General features: G+C 43.1%; 1 protein-coding gene across 3 annotated transcripts in view; it reads right to left on the bottom strand.

The window, feature by feature from the left end:
• Positions 1 to 23,586, bottom strand: part of mob2a (MOB kinase activator 2a) — a 49,126-nt gene continuing 25,540 nt past the window's right edge. Inside the window, exons 1-5 of one of the 3 annotated variants that reach the window (XM_056282649.1) lie at positions 19,935 to 20,136; positions 9,787 to 9,947; positions 8,211 to 8,304; positions 896 to 1,020; positions 2 to 513 (exon numbers count right to left, since the gene is read on the bottom strand). In XM_056282649.1, coding sequence (XP_056138624.1) covers positions 206 to 513; positions 896 to 1,020; positions 8,211 to 8,304; positions 9,787 to 9,947; positions 19,935 to 20,050 — 804 coding nt within the window. In that variant the 5' untranslated portion in view covers positions 20,051 to 20,136 and the 3' untranslated portion in view covers positions 2 to 205. Of the gene's footprint in view, positions 514 to 895; positions 1,021 to 8,210; positions 8,305 to 9,786; positions 9,948 to 19,934; positions 20,137 to 23,586 lie in introns of those variants that run through there. The other 2 variants (XM_056282652.1, XM_056282651.1) reach the window with 2 other exon arrangements.

Here is a 23,586-nt window from a genome sequence, read left to right on the forward strand (position 1 = left end):
CTCCCCCCCCCTTGAAAAACCCTCCCACCCCCTTTTCCTTCCGGCTGGCTGGTTGGTGTCGTAGCGAAATATAAGGGTAGTGGAAGGTCTCTTAAGTCCTGCTGGCGCCTTAGGCCTAGGAAGGGGGCCAGGCTGTCTTTCTTTCTCTCCTCTATCTTATCTTCTATCACCCCCGGGGCTGGCGGTCCACCACAGCTCCCCCCGCTCATCTCTCCGTCACGTGGTTTTGTGAGGAGGGGGAGGGGGCAGAGGCTGGGGTGGCGGGTGCCGGGGCTGGGGCGGGGATGCAGAGGATTTCGGACAGGTCGTCCATGATACAGGTCTCCTTGGGGTCGACCAGGTTGAATTCCCTTACGAAAACGATGAAATGTGCATACAGAGTGTTCAGATGGCCCTGCAGGTCCAGCGCCACCGTCTCCTTAAAGTGCGCCCAGTAGAGGTGAGCCAGCACATGGAACAGGTACCGGCAGATCTTCTTTACCAAGGACTCAAACGAATTGGGGAACTCTTTGCCTAGAGGAAAAGAGCAGGCAAGACCAAAGTTGAAGGGCTTGTTAATGAAAGATAAGAGTTTACATGACACATTTTAGCTAGAGCAAGAATTGCCATCAGGCAGAAATAATCATTATTCCTAAAAGTCAGATACCTATACCCTCTCTCTATAATATTTTCCATACTTTACGAGTTGATGTGGAAAAGAGACAGGTTTGTCAGCTCTTACACATGCATTTCAACAAGAGTAAAACAAGGCCTCGTCTCTCTCACTCCGCTCGCGTGTTCATCAACTGGCAGCAGAGGGCAGCACTGGTACACTTTACCAGCATAATAAAGAGCAGCCTCAAAGACAATAACTAGACACAGGAACTGACTGGTCTGAGGACAGAGGGCGACTCACCGTATTTTGTTGGGAAGATGTCCTCGTCTGTGACCAGTTTCTGACAAAGACTCATGACAAAGTCAACGTATTGAGGAGCAGTGCACTTTGTTTTCTTCCCCCTCTCGTCATACCAGTAGTATATTCTGAAGAAAAGAAAGGGCATATCAATAAAAAAAAAATCATGAATCCTTTGCAAGAATGTTTGTGGTTGAGGTAGAGATGCTTACACACCAATGAAAGAATTTAATTTTACTCAAGATGGCTGATTCACTGGCTTCAGTGCTCTGACAAATAGACATATACATGTTCACACCATTTACTCATCCCAGGCAAACTCATATTCCTGATATGACATCATCACTTTTTGAATGACTAACACCTCTATAAAGACATGGTTCTGAATGACAGGCATAAAAGCCTCCCTCTTGTGTCCAGTACCAACACCTCCTTATACAGACTTTTGGTTTGCATATTTTCATTCCAGTGGAATTGGCGAACCCCGTTAGTTTGGCCCTTTAATTTCCTGATTGGGCCAAATTCCCTGCAGTCCAGGCAGTTATGCGACACTGATCCCCTCATTTGGTCAAACATTTTCAGAAGGGGTGGCTCAGATAGCTGAGCAGTGTAAGTGAAGACCGGCTCTCTGGGCTGGCGACAGGGAATCATAGTTAGCAAAGGTCAATCAGCAAAATGGCAACACAATGCTAGACAAGCTAGCAAGTCAGCAGAAACCTCAGAGATGGATGAGTCCAGATAGATGAGCGGGCATGACAGCTATTAGCTAGCTAATGAAGGCAGTGGGGCTGGGATCAAATTAGGCAAATGGAAGAAGAGCTGACAGTTGTTCTGAGGGGTGGAAAGATCAACAACAAAGATGACAGAGAAACAAGAAAGACAGCATGCGATGCAAATCAGCTTGGCGTAGCCATTAGCTACTGCAGCCCCAGAAACTGTAGTTATAAAAAATACTGAACTTTGTCAGTTGTGCATAAGGACGTGCTCATTAAAAATGCATTGTAGTCTGCATTTAATTTACATCTATTTATCACCATGTTCTAGAAATTCACAAAAAAAAGTTTCCTATTATTTTTGTATTCATAAGAATGTTTTTCTTTTTCTGGCAAATACTATATTTTTAGTAACATCACCCTGCACTAGTGGGTGTGCACTAACAAAAATGTCCAATGCAGGGGAGTGAGACAGAGTGGACAAATGATTTTCCACCACCAAAATGAAAATGGCCAATACCATATCAATGTCCACAAGCTTCTAAAAATGCCCAGTTATTGGCCGTACATAAAATCCAACTCTTTCCCCTTACAAAATCTCGCCCGACCGTTCTGTTTCATTCATTCATCTTCAGCTGCTTCTCCGGGGTCGGGTTGCGGTGGCAGCAAGCTAAGTAGGGCACTCCAGACGTCCCTCTCCCAAGCAACGCCCTCCAGCTCCTCCTGGGGGATCCCAAGGCATTCCCAGGACAGATTGGACATGTAGTCCCTCCAGCGAGTTCTGGGTCTACCCCGGGGTCTCCTCCCAGTTGGCTGTGTCCGGAAAACCTCCAAAAGATGGTGCCCAGGAGGCATCTTAATCAGATGCCCGAACCACCTCAACTGGCTCCTTTCGACACGAAGGAGCAGCAGCTCTACTCCGAGCTCCCTCTGGATGTCCGAGCTCCTTACCCTATCTGTAAGGCTCAGCCCAGACACCCTACAGAGGAAACTTATTTCAGCCGCTTGTATCCGCGATCTCACCCTTTCAAGTCACTACCCAAAGCTCATGACCATAGGTGAGAGTTGGAACGAAGATTGACTGGTAAATTGAGAGCTTTGCCTTCCGGCTCAGCTTCCTCTTCACCACAACGGTTCGGTACAACATCCGCATTACTGCGGATGCTGCACCAATCCGCCTCTCAATCTCCCGCTCCATCCTATCCTCACTCGTGAAAAAGACCCCAAGATACTTGAGGCAACAACTCATCTCCAACCCGGAGGGAGCAATCCACCATTTTCTCGTGGAGAACCATGGCCTCAGACTTGGGAGGTGCTGACTCTCATCCCAGCCATTTCACACTCAGCTGCAAACTGCCCTAGTGTGCGCTAGAGGTTGCGTTCTGATGAAGCCAACAAAGCCACATCATCTGCGAAGAGCAGAGATGCAATTCTGAGGTTGTTTTTTTTCTCTCAATCAAACACATATCAAATCGTGGAAGTTTGCTGTGCTGTAACTACTGTTTCCATGGGACGTTTAATTTTTAATCATAGGCCAACCATTAACAATGACTCTTAATAATACTATGGGCCACTTCATCTGCGATAAAGTGCCCATTAGGGGTGTGAGGAAAATATTGATACACTTGAGTATCATGATATGTTTTGTGATACTATATCGATTCGCAAAAACACTATCGATTATTAATTGTTTACATAAAAAGATTCGTGGCAGACAGTGGTTCATTTTGTGTTGTGTGTAAACCCCCTACCGTTACACTGCAGTGTTGTAATCTATCTCCAGCCATGACAACAAGGTAAACTGAGACAGGAAGTTGCGTAAACACAAAGAACACAGGCCTATGAAATCGCAATACATTGCCTTGCTTACAGTATCGCAATATATTGAATTGTAATCTCTATCGTGATATGTATCATATCACCAGATTCTTGCCAATACACAGCCCTAGTGTGCACCCACCATTAAGTTTCAGGTGTGCCTCCTCTCTTCGTCTTCAAATCAATTCCAATGCCAGCTTTACAAATCACTACTCTTGCATGAGTCTCTCCCATATGCCACCAGGTAAGATGATAAAACTATTAATGACTCTGCGTGGCTGATAAAGGGTGGCGTTAGTAGAGTGGGTCTGGGAGGCAATGGGGCAGACATTACAAATCCTGAGGAATGTAAAGCGTCCACATAGCTGACCCTGCAGGAAGGGACTGACTGACCACAGGACCAGGGCCGGGACTCTTACTCAACAATACACACACTCACACAGGATTAGTCTGCGGATTTGTACATGTGGGAGAGACACTGACTAAACTACAAACTCATCTCCCCTCTCTTCTACAAATCCAGACACTATAACGTGCTGCAAAGGTCATATAGGCTGGCACTGTCTCCACAAGATAGTTTACATTTAGCAGATGTACAGCAGAAGCACTTTACCACATGTTTCCCACATGCGCATACACACAGGCGCACACATACATTCATCCGCCCACACAAAATGGGTCTAAATAACTACCAAATGGTTCCGTTCCCTCAAAGCTCATGGAAACATTTCCTTCCAAAAATAGTGCCGAGCTCTGCCTGGGGCAGGGGGCTCTGACGCTCACCGCCTCAGACAGTACACAGTGCTGTGGGGAGGCTGGGTGCCAGGTCCTGTACAGGCAGGAAGGGCGGGGTATAGCCACTCAGGTACATTGTAGATTCATAGAGGGTGGCAAGCTTTTTTGAGACATTACGGATGGTGGGTCTTACCCTGTTGGGAAATACTGACGGCCCTTTCTACATCAAGCCGTGTTGAGGATCAGTGAATCGCCCAGAAGACTACCATTCGCAATATCTCTAGAAATCCTATCAATCTTTTGCGTCAATACCTCTCATTTGCATAGCCCAAAGGATTGCACATGACAAGTGAAAAATGTGTGCCACTATCATCATGAATTTTGCTTACACTCAAGGGACAAAGCATGTTTGTTTGCCTCTTCCATTCCTTAAGGTGTGTTACAAATAGCTTAAGGTAACAACAGCAGAAAAAAAAACTTACGATAAGTAGGTTGAGCAGTGACAGGCGTGTCTTTGACAGAAGATCTATCAAAACCATGTCATTTTGTTAGCAGTCTTCATTGTTTGCTATCGTCATCACCGTCATAGTTTTCCCTACGAGTATGTCATTGTCATGTGTGTGACTGTAGGCTGCGCATATTATGTGACTGTGTGCAATGTGTGTAACACAATGTAGCGTGGGTTGAGGGTTTTTGATTTTAATTGTGGGTAATCTGGTTTTTCCAGCCCTTTGTATACACAGGGGGAAGAGGGCCTCTATCCAAAGACAAGACAGCACCACACCCTGACAGGGTAAACTAGTTGGATAAATACTTAGTGAGCCACCTCGTCGTCGTTAACATGTCATGAATAGGACTCCATGTTATGAACATCTTTACTTCAAATGGAGAAACACGAGCAGATACCACCCCCGAGGCAAATTGCAGCCTCTCTGTGAGGACATCCACACCATTCCACTCTACATCACAAGCAGGCACTGATGTATTTAAGACCCTTTCTGGTGACTTAAGTGTGGTACAAGAAGACACTTTATTTTGTCATTGTAGGTTATAAGGAAATTGTAGGTTACAATTAAATTTGTTCTCTGCATTTAACCCATTGTATTGTATAGGAAAAGTGGGCAGCTGCAGTGCCCGGGGACCAACTACAGTTCTTCTTTCCATTGCCTTAGTCAGGGGCACAGACAGGAATATTAACCCTAACATGCACGTCTTTTTGATGGTGGGAGGAAACTGGAGCACCTGAAGGAAACCCACGCAAACACGGGGAGAACATGCAAACTCCTCGCAAAAAGGACCTGGGACGGCCTGGGGTTCGAACCCAGGACCTTCTTGCTGTCAGGCAACAGCAAGAATAGGCCACCGTGCTGTCCAAGCTCCCTCATACCACCCAAGTGCTTTGTCTAGGAGGTGAGTTTTCTGAACTTCAGCAACTGGAGGAATGCACCAGGGATGGAAATTAGCACCCGCTACACGCCAAATGCGGGTGGATTTGCGTATTGGCGGGTGAATTTGCTCAACCTACCAGCCACGGTGGCGGGTAAAGAAAAGTAGCAATTTGTGACATACTGAATCGCGAATCTACCTTATTTCCCCCCCTATGACCCGCCCTACTCTGCCTCTGATTGGCTAGTACTTGTTGCCATCGTTGGTTAGCCAATCAGAGGCAGAGTATAGGGACGCTTGTCTTGCGAGTCTGCTAATTCACACAGACACTTTCGAGGACGAGGAGAGAGCCAGAAAACACAATGTGGCGTTACATCGCAGGGGTTAAGAGGTCTGCAGAGAAAACATCCCTGGAGGAGACAGGTTAAAGAGGCGAAGACGAAACGAAAACGTTTTTTTAATGAGAAGTGGAGAATAACTGACAACGGAGACAGAGAGTCCCGTGATTGGTTAGTTTACAAGGAGACAAGCCAGACAATGTTCTGTTCGGTATGTCGTCAACACGCTTCGGATGCCAACAAGAAAGCTAACAGTTTCATTATTGGGACTAAAAACCTAAAATTGGAAGCCATAAAAGACCACGAATCATCCAAACGCCACATCCATGTAATAAAGATAGTACAGGGAAAATCAACCCCACAGGATACCGCTGCCATGAACACGTCCCAGTTGGAGAAGATGAGCCTACTGTTTAGAAATGCCCACGCAATCGCGAAAAAAGGAAGGCCATTTACAGATTACGTGTGGCAATGCAAGTAAATCGTAATTCTTTAAAAATCTATTCACTAACGTTAGATTAAGTGTTGAATTAAGGTCAGAATATAGCTGTCATGTAATGTCATTAGCTAGCTAACGTTACGTGTAGTTAGCAAGTAAATCGTAATTTACTAACATTAGATTAAGTGTTGAATTAAGACCCATACTGACACAATTCCTTCTACTTGTTACAGTCTTGGTTTATGTAATAATAAAGGGAATTTTGGTGGCACTGATACACTGGTTATTTTTTGACAAATATGTTAAATGTTTCAAAGGTAGTGTACACAATTTTGAAAACCATAGAAGAGTAAACTAGATTTTTGAAAATAGTATTTTAAGAGTTTAAATATTTAAAATAGCCTATTGCTTGAATATTGTAGATCTTGTTTTATCATTTTTCACATGCAATTACACACTGCCGGTTAAAACAAGAAAGTGGCTGGTAAAAAAATTGAGTGGCTGGTAGATTTTGGAATCCACCAGCCACAGTGGAAGGTGGACAAAAAAGTTAATTTCCACCCTTGGAATGCACCCTCTGTACTAACTATAAACTGATCTAAAGAAAACAAACAAACTCCAAAACAAAAGAACAAACGTTAATCCCTGTCCTTATTTAGATGTTATTTTATTACTATTATTGTACCTAAAAAAAAAAAAGCATTATGGCCCAGACAGCTACACTCTATATTTGGCTGATAACAGTTTTAGGGATATCTAGAAATCTAAAGTTATGCAACATCTTCACCTACGACATAAACTACAAACTACAAACCTTTCCATAGGTTTTAATTTATGGCACAAAGATGAGCTCTTCTTTACATTTCCCACTTGGTTTGCCATTGGCATCTTAGCACAGAAACAATGTGTAACTACGGGGATAGTGGCCTATAAAAATAGCTACAGTATATAGACAAGGCTTAGCGTTTTCGGTTTTTACCAATTTTCACCAAAAAATACCCAGATTTTTAAACTGATTTTCACCTGGATTTTGTGTTTCCATGGATCCAAAAGTTGTTCCTGTTCGTGTGATGTTATGTAATAGTGTCCTCTTGTGGCAAAATTCAGCATGCTGGATGGCTTTGAAAAAAAACCCGAAAACGCTGAGCCTTGTATATGGAGAAGATAGTGGGCAGTATAAGTAAATGCTATGCAATTATGCAGGCAATAACAAAACTTAATGTCCAGTGTTGTACTGAGGTCAGTCATTCACCTTTAGAGAAAGCATGCGTATACTCTTATCTGTGTGTGTACGTGCTGTTTGTACATTTGCCTTGGCACTACTGTGGATACATTATGTTAACCAAAATAATATTCTCTGGTCAAAGTGAGAGACAGTAAGTGATATTTGGTAGGGAGTGGGGGGGGGGGTCTGTTTTTGATTCCTTATGAGCAGATATCACATTGTTCACTTTCCAGCTTTTTCTGCAAGTGCACTTAATTTGTCGGCAGTTGTTAAGCAACTGTACTGTTTATAAGGTGGGGGATACCAGTCAGCTGAGACTGTCGAAGACTGACGAAGTCGCTTAGATGAGTGATGAAACATTTCTCCCATTAAATTCTTGAGTCCAGGTGAACTGATTCAACTTTTCTGGGATTCTACACCTGGATTATTGAGCATGCCTCGAGACATTAATTTGTAAGCCACTGTGGATAACAGCTTTGGCTATACAGCTAAAATGTAAAGTAAAGGAATAGATCCCTAGATCAGTATCAGAGGATTTGTTCTTACTGACTAGAGGATCATTCCTTGATGAATTAACCAATGAGATGCTGGATTTCTGATAAATAAACCAATGGGAGGTAGCAGGGCAGGAATGAATAAACCAACAGTGGTGGAGATTACTTACGTGTTGCAGGCCGTCATGGCTTGACAAGTGTCCCCAGTGCAGAACTCTGAGATGGTGCTGTACTGCAGGTTAATTAGATTGAAGAATGTTGTGGCTGTGGCAAGACAAGAGATATATACAAAGCAAGTAAATTAGTCTGTATAGGCTGCTACACAGTATAAATACAACAACAATAAACAACTGTCCAGAGATACCATTGAGCAAATACTTTTTGTACCAAGTACTCCTGGAGGAACATGCTTGAACATGCTTGCTAAAAAAGTAGCAGTAGGAAACTGATGAGGCTGTCAGCAGTGCTCTATTCTATGGAATATGAGGACACACGTGAATGTCTGTGTGCTGGTATGTATTCTGTTATCATCAATGGGACAGTTACAGTCACATGCACCATCTAATCCATCAAGTCACCCCTCAATAGGGAATGTGCCCCAGAAAAAAGAAAAAATGGGAGGTGGCTGTAGGCTAGGAATTCATCTCAGTTGTCGTTTCAACCTCCATGTAAAACAGGTATTTCTGCTGCAATGGACCTTTCTCACACTTATGCACTAAAACAATGTACTTAGCAACAATGCAGGGGAAGTAACCCAAGATATACTCAGAAGGATAGGAACGTCAAACAATATTCAATCTCGATGCCAGAAATGAGTGATTTCCTGTTATGGGGACATTCCTCGAAGCTTCTGTGCCCCATACTACATGCACAATGAATCTATTTCATGGCCAAGAAGCCAATCTTGCTACAGTCTACATGTACTTTCTGTTACCTCGCAATGTGCAACACAAATGTTCTCCACAAAAGCATTGGTTAAACACAATTATTGGTTGATACAAGATGATACAGGCCATCTTGCACAACTCCTAATTTCATTATAAAAAAGACATCTGCTGGCAAAAACATTTTCCGTCTGCTTTATATAACAGCATTTTATCAGCTAAACAGGAATGCTCCCCTTTTCATCTGTCCCGTATCACCACCTGGCTGGTCTGAATACGTACCCAAAACAAGAATGACCAGACTAAATGAAGCTACGGAAACATTTTTCAAGGCTTTGGCATGAACATACCACAAAATAAAAACACCAACAACCAAATTCCAGAGAGGATGCTGATAATTTTGCAGCGGTAATCCTCAAAAGGAGATAAAATGCTATGGTGCATAATGGGAGAATGAAGTTGGCTGTAAATGATCATGCCGTTATTTGAAACAGCCTGAGGCCTGTGTTAGACCTGGACCATGGAACAAGACCTCAGGTCCTCAAGCTAACCACCAGATGACAAGTGCACACATACGAGGGATAAAAAAACAATTTAAAATGAAAGAGAGCACTAAACGTTGGGGAGAAGTGATGGATAGGTTCTTGTAGGCTTAATGTAAATCAATTACATTGTCACATAAAAGTTACATATTGATAGAATTTTTTTTTGATGGCTCAGTGTATCTTATCTTTAAGGTATGTTCTACTTCTCTTTCTCATGTCTCCAACAGTAAGACTGCTACTGAGAGGTCTGAGAGGTAGAGCTCTTCCTGAGGTAAATATCTTCTTCAGTATCACTGCAATTAAAGCCTTCTACTCACTGTTACTGGCAAGCCATTCATTGAGGTCTATCTCTCTGGGAAGCACCACCAGTTCTTTGAGGTCGAAGTCCACCACGCGGATTTTTGTAAACTCCGCCTCCAGGTACTGCTTCTTCTCTTCTGCTGGAGGCTTCTTTCCATTGGGCTTCGTCTTCGACTTCCTGCAAATTACAGGTACAGAGGAAAAGGTTAAGTGACATATGAGCAGAGTTAAAGGACAACTGAAAATCAACAAAGTGGGGCGAGATTACAAATGCTGCATCTCCTTGAGGTAGACTTGGAGTACATCAATGTGAAAACATACATAACTTACTTAGCCAGACATTCAAGAAGTGCCAGTAGGGTTTACAATAACCGCCAAATGATTATCGAAGAAAGAGCAAATCAAAACAGGCACTGCAAATGTACCATTTAATGCAAATGATCTCTTGCAGTCACGTCATACGTAATTTCAGATATATTGGCCTGAAGTGTCACTGTGGTGGATGATGGAAAATTCAGTTGGGAGATCTCCAATTTCTTACAGACTCGTTATATAAAACAATAATAGTAGAACATCCAGTCCTGCTCTCTTCCACACAAACAGGTCAACCAATGGGTCACCAAGTCCCTTTGGCAGAAGAGTGGGGAGCTTGAGAGGAGTGTTGGGTTCATGGCAGCCAGTGCCTAAACAGAGAGTCCACTGTGCCTGTAACTGACCTCTGACCTATCGTTAGACTCAGAGCCACCACACAGACAGACATCCCCAGCGCCTTTTACTTCCATGGCCAGTTTTGGCATGGGGATGTCATATCACACTCCTTCTACACTTCCAGGGCCATAACCTCTCCTCCCCCGCCTCCTGCTCTCGACGCTTCCCTCACTGACACAAGTTATCTAGGGTCAAAGGTTGAAGGTTTTGATGTAAGACAAATGTGAAACAAATAGACAAAAGCTGAGTTGTTCAAAAGTAGGATTTGTTCATTCGAACTACTTAATAGACCACTAAAGCATGTCATAAATTTCATGCCAAAATAAGGGATTCCAGATCCAACCATATTTCAGTCAACATAAAGTAAAAATGTGCAGGGGTGTAAAATAATTGCCTTAAACTACGCTCAATGACAATATTGACTGACCCTTTTCGCTTAAAAGAATGCACCCTTACAGATTTTTAGATTGGTTGAGGTGGATATTGTTCAGTTTAATAACTGCATTAAGCTCTTGCTAGCAACTGTTAGCTTAGCATAAGTTAAGTTCCATTTGCCCCTGATGTCAACCAGTGTCACATGCAGTGATGCAACATCTGCATGGTTGTTAGCAAAATAATTGTTAAAATTCACTGTTTAGCTATATAATAACCTTGTCATATGCCATTTCTACTTGTATAACTCAATTCATTTTAAAAGCATAACAACTGGCAAACAAAATCCAAAAACACAGCTCATTTTTGCCAAAGGTGAAAAATAAATGGGATCCAGATGTAGTCTGAGAGCCCCGAAATGATGACAATATTTCAGAGGTAGACTATCTATATAGACTATCTGTCTTAATACCATTTGGACTACCATCCCCTAGTGTCCAACTTCATGACTTTGAAAGTTAATGAGATTCAACTGGAGCTTCACAATGGACTGTAGCTTTTGATGAAACCAAGAGTATCGGAGAAGAACAGCTAACCTGCTCAGTATTCTCTTCAGGGCTTCCCTCATCCTATAATGACTCAATTCCTCTTTTACCCCCTCCTTTTCCTCACACACTCTCTATATCTTTCTTTCGCTTCCTCTTGGCTTTGCTACTGTTGTTTGGGTTTGCTTGAGGCTGGGGGACTCTCAGTTTGCTCCTTGAATTTATTGCGTTTTTGTTGACCCTCATTTCCGCCAACCTCCGCCCCTGCTGTCTCAGCTTCTCATCCCTCCTCCTCTCTCCACACCCTCTGTCTAAACACAATGATCCAGCCATGTGTTCTTGGCTCTTGCCTTTCTTTTTCCTTCCCAAATCACACTCCTAGGTCCCACTGTTCTCGGCAGGCTGTGGACTCCAGCTCCCAGAGTCAGGGGAACAGAGCGGTCATAGCGAATGGCGACCAGGCCCAACAATGTGGTTTGGGAAAGATTCGATGGTCACTTGATTGGCCTTCAGAAGAAAGAAGGGCAGATGGGAGGTGGTCCGCACACAGCCACAGTAAAGACGTCAGAGTGAGAAATTTGGAGAGCGAGGAAGGACAGAGAAGAGAGGTATTTGTGTGTGTGTGTGGGGGGGGGGGATTGAGGTAGAGGCAGACAAAAGAATGAGGAGAGCGGGACTGAAATAGGTCCAGCTGATATCCATGGGAACTAATAAACACGTACAAAACATGACAGGACTGTAGAGCAGGAGGCCCCTTGGCTGGAGTGCAATGTTCAGAGGGCCTTTCAACATTTTATTCTCTTTTCCAGGAAACATTGCTCCTGTCTCCACATCAGCAAACGTGCGCACATTTGGGGAATTTTCACATTCAGTCATTCAGCTTGGCAATGTTCAAATCCCCCTCGACATGTTTACATGTCCTATACCTTCTTTTAAAAAGTGTCAAGAAACCTGGACTGGCTATACATTGCGAAGTGCTCTTATTTGAAAAACAAAAAAAAAACAACAAAAAAAAGAAAACACGGGGTCCAAAGTACACATACTCAAGCACACTCACGTGACCTTATGACATGTAATACTGCTCACGTTCTAGTTTGCTGGGTAATGATTCACCAGGGCATTGGGCTTTTCCTATGAAGCAGCACCTGAGCTTGTCTTTTGCCCTCATTTAAAACCAAGGGCACAACAGATTACAGTCAGCTAATTATTAAAGACTGTCTGCTTTCTGTTTCTCCTCTCCATTGCCTCATCATCCTGAGCTTTTAGTTTGCCCGCATCAATATAACATTTCTTTTTCACTTCCCCTTGAATTTTTACATAGCTATCTGCCGTCCCCTACCACCAAAACCACCCCTAGCTTGCCAGGCTCAGCTGACCCAACAGTGTAGTGTGCTGGATCAGGAGCCCCTCTGTCATCTCTCCCTGCCCTTTCTCCTCAATCTTCACCATTCTCTCACCTCTACTACTGTTCACATCTGTCCAAATAATTATTTCCTTCCTCAATACAGAAAATGTAATTTACCACCCCTGACCCCCTCCTTCTCACCCTCCCCTTCATAAAGAGCGGAGTGGAGACAGACTCATTTGGTCCATTCAGTTTCGCGCCACAAGCTACATGTTCCATCATGTGAAAGAGCTTAACCAGCAAAAGAGCTTCATCCACAGAGACCATCAGCTCACACAACTTTTTAAAAGGCCTCTGCAAGAACCTCAGAAAACTCATTCGGCTCTCATGAAAGTTTCAAGTTAGCCCCCCCCTCCCCTTTCCTTTTGAAAACATTCTGTTTCACTGAGCCATTTCCTGCCCCTTCCTTCTGTAATTTCATCATTTTCCATACAAACGCCTCCCCTCCTTCTCCTCTGGCGAACACTGGTGTGGCGCAGGGAGATGAAATTCTGGAGCCATTAGTTTATTTTGGGACAAAGAAAACTTCCTTTATGCCAACACTCCTCCCCTCTTACGTACATGTCTGTCACACCGTGCGCAGATGTACCCATGCACGCAACACACACACGCACACACAGCCTCGTCTGTTCTTGCTAAAAGTTCTCCCAGGCAAAGTATTTGCCATAAAAGGTAGTAGATGCCGTCTTCAGTACACCAGACCAGATCAGGGCAGAAGGCAGGAATGGAGGGGAATTGAGGCCAAAGCCAGGCGTATGTCTATGGGTTGGGGAACTGCCACAAGCTGTCTGGCACCAGCAGAAATCTGTCCGTGATACAGGCTCAGCATCCACTTATCTGGTCAAGCCTGGTAGAACAAGATGCAGCTTGGAGACTACAGAGAAAATCATGTGGACCAAAGCTGTGCCTTTCAACATTGCTCTCCTTCTATGGAGCAAGGGTTATCATTACGAATCTAGCTTACTTTCAGATAGTGGTTAAATATGTATTTTGGCAACACTGTGCATGTGTATGTGGGCATGTGTGGTATATATTAAAGAGCGAGAGAAAAGGGTCGGAGGATATTCTTGACGAGTTTCACCTAAATCTTAACTAATAGGGAAGTGGGGTTGTTTAGTCAGGTGACATTGAGGTCAGCATTGTGGAGCTGAGAGTTACTGAGCAAACAGCTGTTAGACCTTGTCTGTTAGCCTGTCTCTGTTTTACTATTTCACTCTCTCCAATCACCCCACCACACACACACACACACACACACACACACACACACACACACACACACACACACACACACACACACACACACACACACACACACACACACACACACACACACACACACACCTCTGATGGAAGCCCCTCTCTCTTTTCATAGCCTAACCAGCTGGTATCAACAGCTGCGTCACAAGGCTGATCCCACCAGAGACCCCGAGAAAACCAGAAGAAATGAGCCTTGTCTAGTCTGAGTGTATGTTTGTGCGAGTGCGCCTGTGTCCAACAAGTATATCCACGCACATGCACTGCTCACAATACTAAGCTTTATGCATCATGCAGATCTCTTGGCCTTACACTTCATCTAGCTCGAGTGGGATGCTGTACGTTGGTTTAACGCTTGCCTGCTGAACACACATGGTTCTAAAATAAACTTTCTCTAAGAGAAGCTGTCCTGCTGCAGGTACACCGCAAGCCAGTCTCATTACTAGCAACCTGGTTCCAATTAATACTAGAGTCACCCGGGACCACATTACAGAACTATGCTGGGGAATTAGTTTAAGTGCTTTGACTAAAATACTTCTATTTGCTACCAATGAGCCCCACACTCCTTCTTTAAACCAATACTCAAAAGAAGAAAACGCTATACTGTGCTACTGCTGAAGATGCACACTAAGTAGTTCCTCTAAACATTCAAGCATTTACCAATTCCATCAATGCTGATGCACAAGCTACAAGTTAATAAGTCCAGAAACCTAGGGTTGCCACTTTTTAGGTGTTTTCAACTGAGTTGTGCAATCTGCATCCGTTATAAGCAACACGATTTTCACCCTGTTTCTAACTTAACCCATGTAATAACTTTCCCCTTAAGCTTATGGCTCCTGCCAAACCCAATAATGCACAACTGTTACTTAAATTGGTCTGGTGGATTCCAGAGGAATCTAACTTTTGGCATATGGATGTAGTTAATGGAGTCTGTGATGGTGAACAGCATTTGGATTCATCCAGCACTATTAAATGATGAAGAGGAGGAAGATGGTTTCCAGCCTTTCTCTGCTCGAAGGGAAGGTTTGCCCTAGGACAGATTTGCTTTTGGGGTACCTAATGATAAAGAGGATGATTTGGGGAGTCAAAGATGATCCCAGATCTGCTCTCTTTGGCAACTTGGATACAAATAAAACTATCTTAGCGTCACAGTGTTTTGTTGTTTATCTTCCTGGTATATGTGGTAGCATTATTTCGAGTAAAGACATGCTTCAGTCATCACCATCTAAGGCATAGTGGAATTTTTGCCCCCCCCCAAAAAAGAGGTTTTAGCCAGCGCCAAAGGAAAATCACCGGTGCCAAAACGATAAAAATTGAGAATAAAAATAGCAATTCAAATCCTCTCCAAAAGTGTTTAATAGCTTGTTTAATGTTCATCCCATTCAGCCCCTCTTTCTTGCAATTTCCATGGTTTGGACCAATAGTAATCGAGTTAATACAGGTTATCAGTATCTTAAACATTCTGGCTTCATATATATGGGTCCATTTCATGTCATGTCGGAGATTTCCCGCGATTGCGAAGAGCGAGCTCAGAGTGACAGCGGCGCATGAGCTCAGTGACAGCAAAGCTTGTTGAAGAAGGCAGCCGGCACATAGACAGCAGAGCTTTTTTTAAGACAGCCTCCGAGTCGGATCACCTGTGAGGTAAGTTTCCAGTGAAATTCAGCTTATTTTCTATGTATTGATTTGAGTATATGTATAGCTACATATTTTATTCCGGATTGCCAGTCACTGACTGTGTGGTAGAGTTAGGATAGACCGAAATCACCCCTACCAGACGCTCATTGTCTCAACAGGCACGCATGAATTAAATTCAGCTTGTTTTCATTTATAAATATCATGAGTAACATTAGGCTATAAAATATGTATACATGTATAACATCCCGTTCTTAATTATAAGAATTTGCATATTATTGTATTGTTGTTGCGGAGAAAAGAGAAGGGGTTGTGGAAAAACAGTTGAGAGGAGGGAGAAAAAAACTTTTTATGGTAAACTGTTAATTAAAACTGAATAGTTTGTATTTGGACGGCCTGCTGTATCTACATTAGTCTTAAGAGTTGAATGTTTTATATTCGTTACAGTAACACACCGTAAATGTTAGCTAGTTAGTTTCTTTTTGAGTCACGTTAGCTACAGTCAGCTACGTTGTATCGATACCTGCTGCAAACTAACGTTATGTTAGCTAGCTACCGAAAGACCATGACGGGCGGCCAAGAAGACTCTTTGGTCGTACTGTACTCGCGTTTGCCCACCCCCCTTTATTTTATTTATTTATAACCAAGTGATAACGTTGCTGTATTATTTTCTCCACCACCCCGTCATCCATTCAACTGCGCTGATTAGCCCTGGTCAACTCAGCCAGCTAGCTAGCTAGTCATCATCAACAAAACTAGCCACGTTGCCAGGCAACCACCACTTCTCACCAACCACAGGACTGAGGTGAGAGTAAAAAGAGGACTGCAATATCTTGGTTTTAGTTTAGCTACCGGCCAGTAAGTTAGCATATTAAATATAGTTATATTTTCATACCTTTTGACATCTTTGCCCACCTCAACCTCACTCCCTCAGTCCCACTCCCCTCTCCCCTTTACAGTGTTGTAATGAAATTATTTTTTTTAACCAGTTTGTTAATTGGAGTTTAATTTTCTCAAGCATAATAGACATTTTTGTTTATCAAATGGTCAGAAATAACAGGAAAATGCACAGATTTCTGTCAAATAAGGCAACACAGACTCATTGACTTTACTGTTGCGCATAGTCGTGACGCAGACCGATCATGCTTACTGTCATGCGTAGTCATCCCCCCAAAGGCCCATTCTGAGACAGGAAAAACGCTGCCATCTGGCCCTTACACAATGAAGAAAAGGGCCCTGATGTCTACAATTCGGATATGAAATATCTCAGCAACCACAGAAAACGTTCAAATATCTTCTGAACATTTCTGATAAAATGCTTCACACTAACACCTGACCCTTCGATAAATCCAACACTGCTACTTGCTATGACCTCTGAATAATATCTGGTAAGTCAGAGATGAGAAAAACAGGATGTTGAAGGATTGCTGCTTACCTTTGCACTGTGTTATTGCACCTATAGTATTTAGGCCAACAGGACTGTAATAAATCATCAAGAGTAAAAACATATTGCTCAGCTCTACACTGATAAGACCAGACTCGGGAGAGAGCATGCCATTCAGCAAAGAGTCTCTTCAGGGCCACAAAGATTGGTTTTCTGCAGGCCAGGCCAACTGATCTATTTCAGGATTCAAATTGAATAGACTCTCAATAGTTATTTTCCCCGAAAAACCACAGACGAAGGAGAGCAGGCAGTTTGAGCCAAGCCAAACCAAGCTAAACCACAGCAGCCATTACAGGGCTAAAAAGAGACCAAGTTAAGGATGGACCAGACCAGAGACTTAGCAATGCTGAAGTCTACAGAATAGCTGTCCTATCCAACAATGTTATATATGAATTTGATGTGTGCTTTAAAAAAACAAAAAACAAAACATTCACATACAGAAACACTTCCAGGATCATTATAATAAACAATATTTTCTTCTAAGTCTTACGAGTTATCAAAGTCGTATGAAACCCAAACAAAAAAAGAATGGCTTCCACCACTCCAGCTACTCTGTAAATGAGTGTCAGGAGCACTGTAAATCAATACACGAAAACTAGCTGGACTACATCCTCAGCTCACCCTCCCACACGCACACAAAACTCCAATTCAACTAACCAGCAGAACTTAGGTCATCTCCTCTCCCTCTTGTCTTCCTTGCACTGAATTTCCACTTGGAAGCGTACAGGCCAGTTGGGGAACGTAAGGACCCCCTGCTGATGCTATAATGCAGTCTCATCAACATCACAACACACCAGAGTAGAAAAGGGAGATGAGATTAGGCCTAGGTACTGTTTGAGTATTTGGCAAAAGTAACCTTGCTTTGCTCCCTTGATGTGACATGATAAATGATGCTTGAAATGAATGTAAGAGTGAATCTATGATCACTCCAATCAGAACATCCCAGGATAAATTGAATCAAATTAGGAAAAGGAATGAGAAGATGATACCTTTTTGTAGGCATTCAAACAGTGTGGGCCAGTCAAAATGTTTTGGGAAACAAGGGGAAAAAAACAAAACAAGAATACACAATACAAGGCATTCTTTCGCAGGGGTTTTACCATTAACTACCACCTAACTGGCTTTTCCACAGTACCTAAAGTCAAGGACATTCAAGCATTCATTTTAGTAACAAAACAAGGTGTGAATTGAAGTTTAAATGGGTTCTGTTTCCTCCTCTTAAAACTATGCATCCTTGTTAACTGATAGAGTGCAACCTTTGCTCACTTTTTCCTGCCTCACATGTGAGATTTCTGGAAACCCCCTGTGTCTTTAACTTGCGATAACAGGTCTGTGAATTAAAAGGTGGCGCTTCTAACAGACAAGCTGACTACGACCTGTGTGGCATTTCTGAAGGAAGGCAACTGAGCTCTTCTTAAAACAGAATCATGCAGTGATATACATATTATATATCTGTTTAAGATCTTGCAGCAGGCATACCACTGTACTGTACTGTGTCCTTCTGCGAACATTGCATCATGACCATTTTGTATTAGAGATAAGATAGTCATTTTTTTCATGCCATTACCATTCACATCTAAGTGGATCATACAAAAACGACAAGGCATTTGCCCTTTGGGCTGCTGGCTGTGAAAAGCAGCAATCCCTAGACGTGAAAGGTAAGTATCAAAGACGGGGCCTGCCTGTCCCCTGAAGGAACACACTCAAAGTGACTCAATCGCTTCTTCACATTACAAAAACAAGGCAAGTACAGAGATTAGCAGCTGATTATTAACCTCGGTTAACACTTGCCTTATTGACGACAAGGCTAGCTATCGCAAGCAAATTCACGTTCATTTTTGCTATATTGCATTGATTCTTTATGGGATTATTTCTGACCGGGTTTCTGTTTGAGCGCCTTTCGGTGACACACAAACACAATTTACATACTTGTGTTTCGGTCGTGCATTCTTAAAAGTCTCCTTTTAGCCCCCTTTGTATGCAGTATGGCGCTGGCCTTGAAACGACATTAGCACCTTTTAATGCAGGCATTTGGATGCTTGCATAGCATATACAGAACTCATTTTAAGATTAGTTAAGATTAGTCAAGCTATTGTCATTTTAACATTAAAATCATATACAGGTTATAGCTAACCTCAGCAGTTAAGGGTTGTATCTGTAAAAAATTTAAGATTAATATGCTTTCAGGTGCCTGTGTCGGAACTAGCTTATTAAATTATTTACATTAGATGAGGAGACGTATCGTATTACCCCTCCTGTTCCTCTGGAAGGTAAGCGAGGTTTTGGTACAAGTATTAGCCTACTCGTTTGTGAATTTACTGTTATCCCGGAACCCAAGGGTCCTCTAAGCATGAAGGCGCTGCTGAGAAAACACAATGTCCCCACTCATAGCAAGGTTTTAAGGGGCATAAATACAGTGAAATACTTCAGAAGTGTTAAGTGCCGTGAAATGCTTTAGAAAAACTCCACATGTGCTCCATGCTCTCTTCTCCATGCTGACTTATTAAACTGAAGGGGGGCAGAAACGGCTGAAACGGTCTTCGAACTTGTAATAAGCGAATATTACATACGCCACGTGTGTAAAGGACCGAAGCAATCTATCATTGGGTGTTGTGATGAAGCCAAGAAATAAGCGCAGAGAAGCCAAAAGTGTGGACGTGCCTTCAATAAAGAGAGCATGCCACCGTCGGGAACAACGTCCCGAGCTGCCTTTTCCCCACATCCACCGCACAAATACTGCTTTTGTTCTGGGTGTCAGAGGACGGCGTTCGCCAACTTGAAACAGAAAACACCGGTTTTTACCTGAGAACTTTCCCCACCGCCTGAAGCACCATTTTGCAACTTAGTCCGTTTTTCGAGTTTCTCTGTGAGTGCATATCCGCTTTGTCTTCAGAAAGAGGACAATAATCTCCGACCATATCTTAAAGCATGCAGATTGCGACGACGGTCTCTCCGCTTGCGACTAAACTCGTACGCAGTCTATTGAAGATATAAGACTACAACTCTGACTGTACGGAGGGGGGGGGGGACAACTTTCTGAGGACTTTATAAGCACCCTCCCCTTTCTGGACTTCCAACCAATCAAGGCACGAGTTTTCTCAGGCTGGACGGGGGGGAGGGGGTGTACGTCACACTCTGCTCATGTGGACGTGGTGAACGTTTCCTTAAGGTGTAGCGACAACGCAGCAACAGGTGGCCACTTAATAGCCGTTTACGGCAATATAGTCAAGCATTTACGACACAATTTGCAGAAACATCCGAATAAAATTCTTTGTATGATCATTGTAACAACATAACACGGCAATGCAAAGCCGAGTCGCGACGAAAGGAGTAAAACATTACCCACAGCTGGAAGTTAGACACGTCTATCTATACACTGGGTTATTTTTCCCCCCTTTATAATTTGTTTACACGAGATTCGAATGATTGATAGGTTTTATTCTCAACTCGTAACTAGATTACATTTTTTCTTATTTTAAAAAATTATATTAGATCACTAAGCCAAAGGGAAGGTTTCGGGGAACGAGGCGACTTCCAGCCTGATAGCATCTTTCACAAGCTAGTAAAGATGCATAAAGCTACCATGTATTTCTGTTTGTCTCTTCAAGGCTGACAATCATTTGGAGAACCAAAGATGGCCTTCCATATGCTCGACGGCGAGTTCGTATCCAGTGGCTGTGATAAAGATTCAGCGATCATGTAGGACTGTAAGCAAGGGCAGGACCAGAGCATACATTTAATTATTTTTAACTCCTACGTTACAACTGCGGTTGCCTTGAATCGTTACACTACCTGCCTGGTACCTGGTGAAGAAGAGGTTCGTTCCTTAGCATGTTGAGAAGGTGGGGCAACATTCCTTCTGTTAAGTCCGAACCTAACCTGGAGCCAAACGAGGAAAGACTGGCAGCACGCAGACATGTTGAAGCTTGACTTTGGTATGCATAATTGAGGGAGACAGACACAGTCTGCTCTAAAGTTAAAAAACAACAACAACAAAAACTGGATTCATGTGTATCTGAAGGTTTTGGACAAAGTTGTAGAGACTAACACCAAAGGGGTCACACATAGATAAAAAAAAATTCATGGGCAAGACAAGTTGATGTTTGGATAGTGAGAAATGTAAATTACCTGATCAATGCTAGGAGCCATCAACACTTGAGTGCAAAACAAATTTGAACCCTGAACTTTGGGGACCCTGAGATTCATGAGAAGATTATGACTAGCATTATGAAGCCCTGTCATTCTCTTACACCCTTCCCTTTAATTATTCCCCCTCTCCAAACTTCCTCTTAGTTGGCCTTCCTTAACACGTCTCCCCTCCCATTCTCAGTTTGCTTTTATTTGCTTTGTCTCTGCTTTTCTTTCCCATGTCTCTCTCTCTCTGTTCTTCAGAAAAGATGTGTGGGGCTGCTGTGCAGCTGCATAAGTGAGACATACCAGCCCTCCGCTGTAGCATGGACACACACAAAGACACGCTAATCTAAAGCGATCTCAGTAGGCCTGCAAAAATATTTTGTGTGAGCATGAACTTGTGTGTAATATTAACAAAAGAGATAGTGAAGGCATATGTGTGAACTATGTGATTATGTATATGCGTGTTTGAGTACTTCAAAAAGAAGTACATGGTGCTTATGTTGCGTGATCCTGTTAGCGTGTGTGTGGTCGCGCGCTATGCCAGCGTATGCTTGGTGTGTACTGTTGAACCTTGTGAGCTGCCACTTGTTTATGTCAATATGCCCCTATTTGTTCAGGCCTGAGTGAATCTTCCTCAAGTATCAGAGAGACAGAGGGGCTGATAGGGACCCCTCTGTGCCGGCTCTCCTTCCTGATCCAGGTGTCCACAGCAGAGTCTGCATTCAGTAAGGCTAGGGGAGAGGAGGTGTGTGTCTGGGTGCAGCTGGACACCCCGAAGGAACTCTCAGGGGCTGTTGCTACCGTTGTGGTGGATGTGGCAGCAGTGAGGGATGGGGAAGTGGCGTGAAAAAGACCAGCACAGGGCAAGATATTTCACCTACAGCTAAATATAGATCAGCCCCCTGGGCCCACAAAGAATAAAAAGAATGGACTGGAGAGAGAGAGGAGAAAGAGGGTGGTGAGTGTGTGTGGAAGTGCACATGGGTATACGCAACTGAGTGAGTGAGCGAGTGAATCAGTGACTAAGTGAATGAGCCATAGCTCTACAGATGGACAACTGGGAAATATTCTTGGGGGGGGGGGGGACTGGGTGAAACGGGGTTGAGTGAACAGTCCTAAATGGCATAAAGCTCCATCTTCTTGAGGCCACCACTGAGGTGAAAGCAATCGCTGTAATGGAAATCCATGTGGACAGAACTTTCCATCAATTTGCCTTTTACTGTTAGATTGGTGCAGTCAACTAAAGTAGACAAACAGCCATTCAGGATCATTGGGGCATGGCGCTGGCCTAGTCCTGCCTGGCTTGGCTTGAGCTTCAGCCTCTACATTTAGCACTGAGGCAGGCCAGACAAAGACTTTAATGAAGCAGACCTCAAAGTCAAACAGCAGATGGTTGATAGTATTTATGAGTTATAAAGAGGTGATATGTCGTTTCAGCCGAAGGCTACAATGCATTATCTGAACAATACACTGACAGAACAGGTAGTACGCTAATACTGAGATTACAACTTGGAGGTTTGGGCACAAATAAAGTAGATTCTTATGCAAAGCACGAGATGGGTGGAAACCAACGGCCACATTCCACTGTCTAGTGGAAGAGAGATATAGTTTTTCTTCTCCTTCTACTGACGTCATATCCTGCTTTCCCCCAGCAGACAAGGCATGGCATAACTCATCTGCCACCTGCTGTAACCAGCAACCAGGTGCTGTCTCCATGACAGGCACTGAACACCATTACGTAAAAAAAAAAAAAAGAGGAACACATACTGCACAATATGCCCAAAGACATTCTTCACACACATTAACCCTGGGATGTACAAAAATTATTTGTGCAAACCATTACTAACATGGCAAAGTACGTTTCATATCATTAATGAATCAGTGACTCAGATAAAAGTTAAAACAATAACCTACTACTAATAAAACCATCACTTTAGTAATAAAATCATCACTTAGAGGTGAAAAAAAAATCTTTCTTGCGCTTTTACTTTAGCACTGGTTTTGCTCTTAGATGCTTGTTTAGAGAGAAGATGCACTTATGACCTCTGACGACTAGTAGTTCTCCTGATTTCCTACGTTAAATGCACGTATTGTAAGTCGCTTTGGATAAAAGCGTCTATGACCGTCATGTAATGTAATGTGGGCCAATACGGGGGGAAAGGAGGATCTTTTCAAACCAGTGGCCTTGATCTAGCAGTGATACTGGGAGGGAAAACAACACATAAGTTTCCTTTTGAATCACAAATTCAAGATCATATCAATTCACTGGAATCATGTGTGTTGCAGATGTGGAGAGTGAACAAACAGCCTGAATGTGTAG

Source organism: Lampris incognitus, chromosome 6 (assembly GCF_029633865.1).
Source record: "Lampris incognitus isolate fLamInc1 chromosome 6, fLamInc1.hap2, whole genome shotgun sequence".
Taxonomy (NCBI): domain Eukaryota; kingdom Metazoa; phylum Chordata; class Actinopteri; order Lampriformes; family Lampridae; genus Lampris; species Lampris incognitus.